General features: G+C 54.3%; 1 protein-coding gene across 1 annotated transcript; it reads left to right on the top strand.

The window, feature by feature from the left end:
• Window positions 1-48: 48 nt before the first annotated feature.
• GPX1 (glutathione peroxidase 1) lies at window positions 49-414 on the top strand (the record flags this gene model as incomplete). Its single annotated transcript, XM_010294046.1, has 1 exon — window positions 49-414. A coding segment is annotated over one exon (366 nt), but the record flags the coding sequence as incomplete, so codon positions are not given.
• Window positions 415-1,152: the final 738 nt, after the last annotated feature.

The following is a 1,152-nucleotide window of genomic DNA, read 5'->3' as shown; positions in this document are numbered from 1 at the left end:
TGGGCTCTGACGGGCGGTGCCCGGGCCCTTCCGTTGTTCTTTCCCCAGGAAAATGCCACGAACGAGGAGATCCTGCTCTCACTGGAGCACGTTCGTCCTGGCAACGGGTATAAGCCCAATTTCATCATGTTCGAGAAGTGCGAGGTGAACGGGAAGAACGCGCACCCCCTCTTCACCTTCCTGAAAGAGGCGCTGCCCTTCCCGCACGACGACCCCTCCTCGCTGATGACCAACCCGCAGTACATCATCTGGTCCCCCGTCTGCCGCAACGACATCTCCTGGAACTTCGAGAAGTTCCTCATCGGCCCCGACGGCGTGCCCTTCAAGCGCTACAGCCGGCATTTTGAAACCATCAAGATCCAGGATGATATTGAATTGCTTCTGCAGAAAGTTCCCAAGAATGTTCTTGAATAAAGCGGCATTGGCTGCCCGGCCCCCCTTGCTTCCTGCTCAGCTCGCTGCGCTCCTGCCTGTTTGCCTCGCAGGGGGCTGCTGCTCTGGCAGAAATCCCAATGTCTCGTGCAGGTTTTGCTTATGATGGTGCATCTTCCAAATTCTTGAAGTGTACTTGATGTTTTCAAAAGCTGCATGTGAATGTTTGGGAAATTATGCCGGGGAAAGGAGCCTTGAGTCTCAGTAGCTTACTGTGATTCTCTGAATAAAAAGAAATGTGTACTTTCTTTAAGGCTGTGGCTTGATAAATGCGGGCGAGTTGGGTGAAACATGGTGGCCACGTTACCCATTCATCAGCTCGTGTGGGTGCTCACAGAGGTGGACTCAAACCACTCAAGCGTGATAGTGCAGCCAGGCTGAAATTCGAACGCAAACCTAGGGCAGCGTGATGGGCAAACAGTGTTTGCGAGCTCTGCAAACTGCAAATCAGTGCCACATCTTACCCTGCGCCTAACGAGCTTGGCAGAGCGGGAGGGCAGCACAGGACAGAAACACCTTGCCAAAGTGCTTACCAGCCGTCACTCAAGGCTTCCCTGCCGAGGAAAGGCACGGTTGCACACGGATGGGGTGTGATTTTACACTGGCTGACCAACTCCCAGCTTGGCTGCCAACAACAGGCCGCAACAGGTTAATAACCATGCAGGCAGGTAGATGAGTGATTGTGCAGCCTGGGCTGCTGCAGCCATGCTGGCAGAGGGC

Source organism: Phaethon lepturus, unplaced genomic scaffold, assembly GCF_000687285.1.
Source record: "Phaethon lepturus isolate BGI_N335 unplaced genomic scaffold, ASM68728v1 Scaffold22559, whole genome shotgun sequence".
In the NCBI taxonomy this organism is placed as follows: Eukaryota; Metazoa; Chordata; class Aves; order Phaethontiformes; family Phaethontidae; genus Phaethon; species Phaethon lepturus.
The sequence above is the reverse complement of the archived record's forward strand: the minus strand, read 5'-3'. Positions and strand labels throughout refer to the sequence as shown.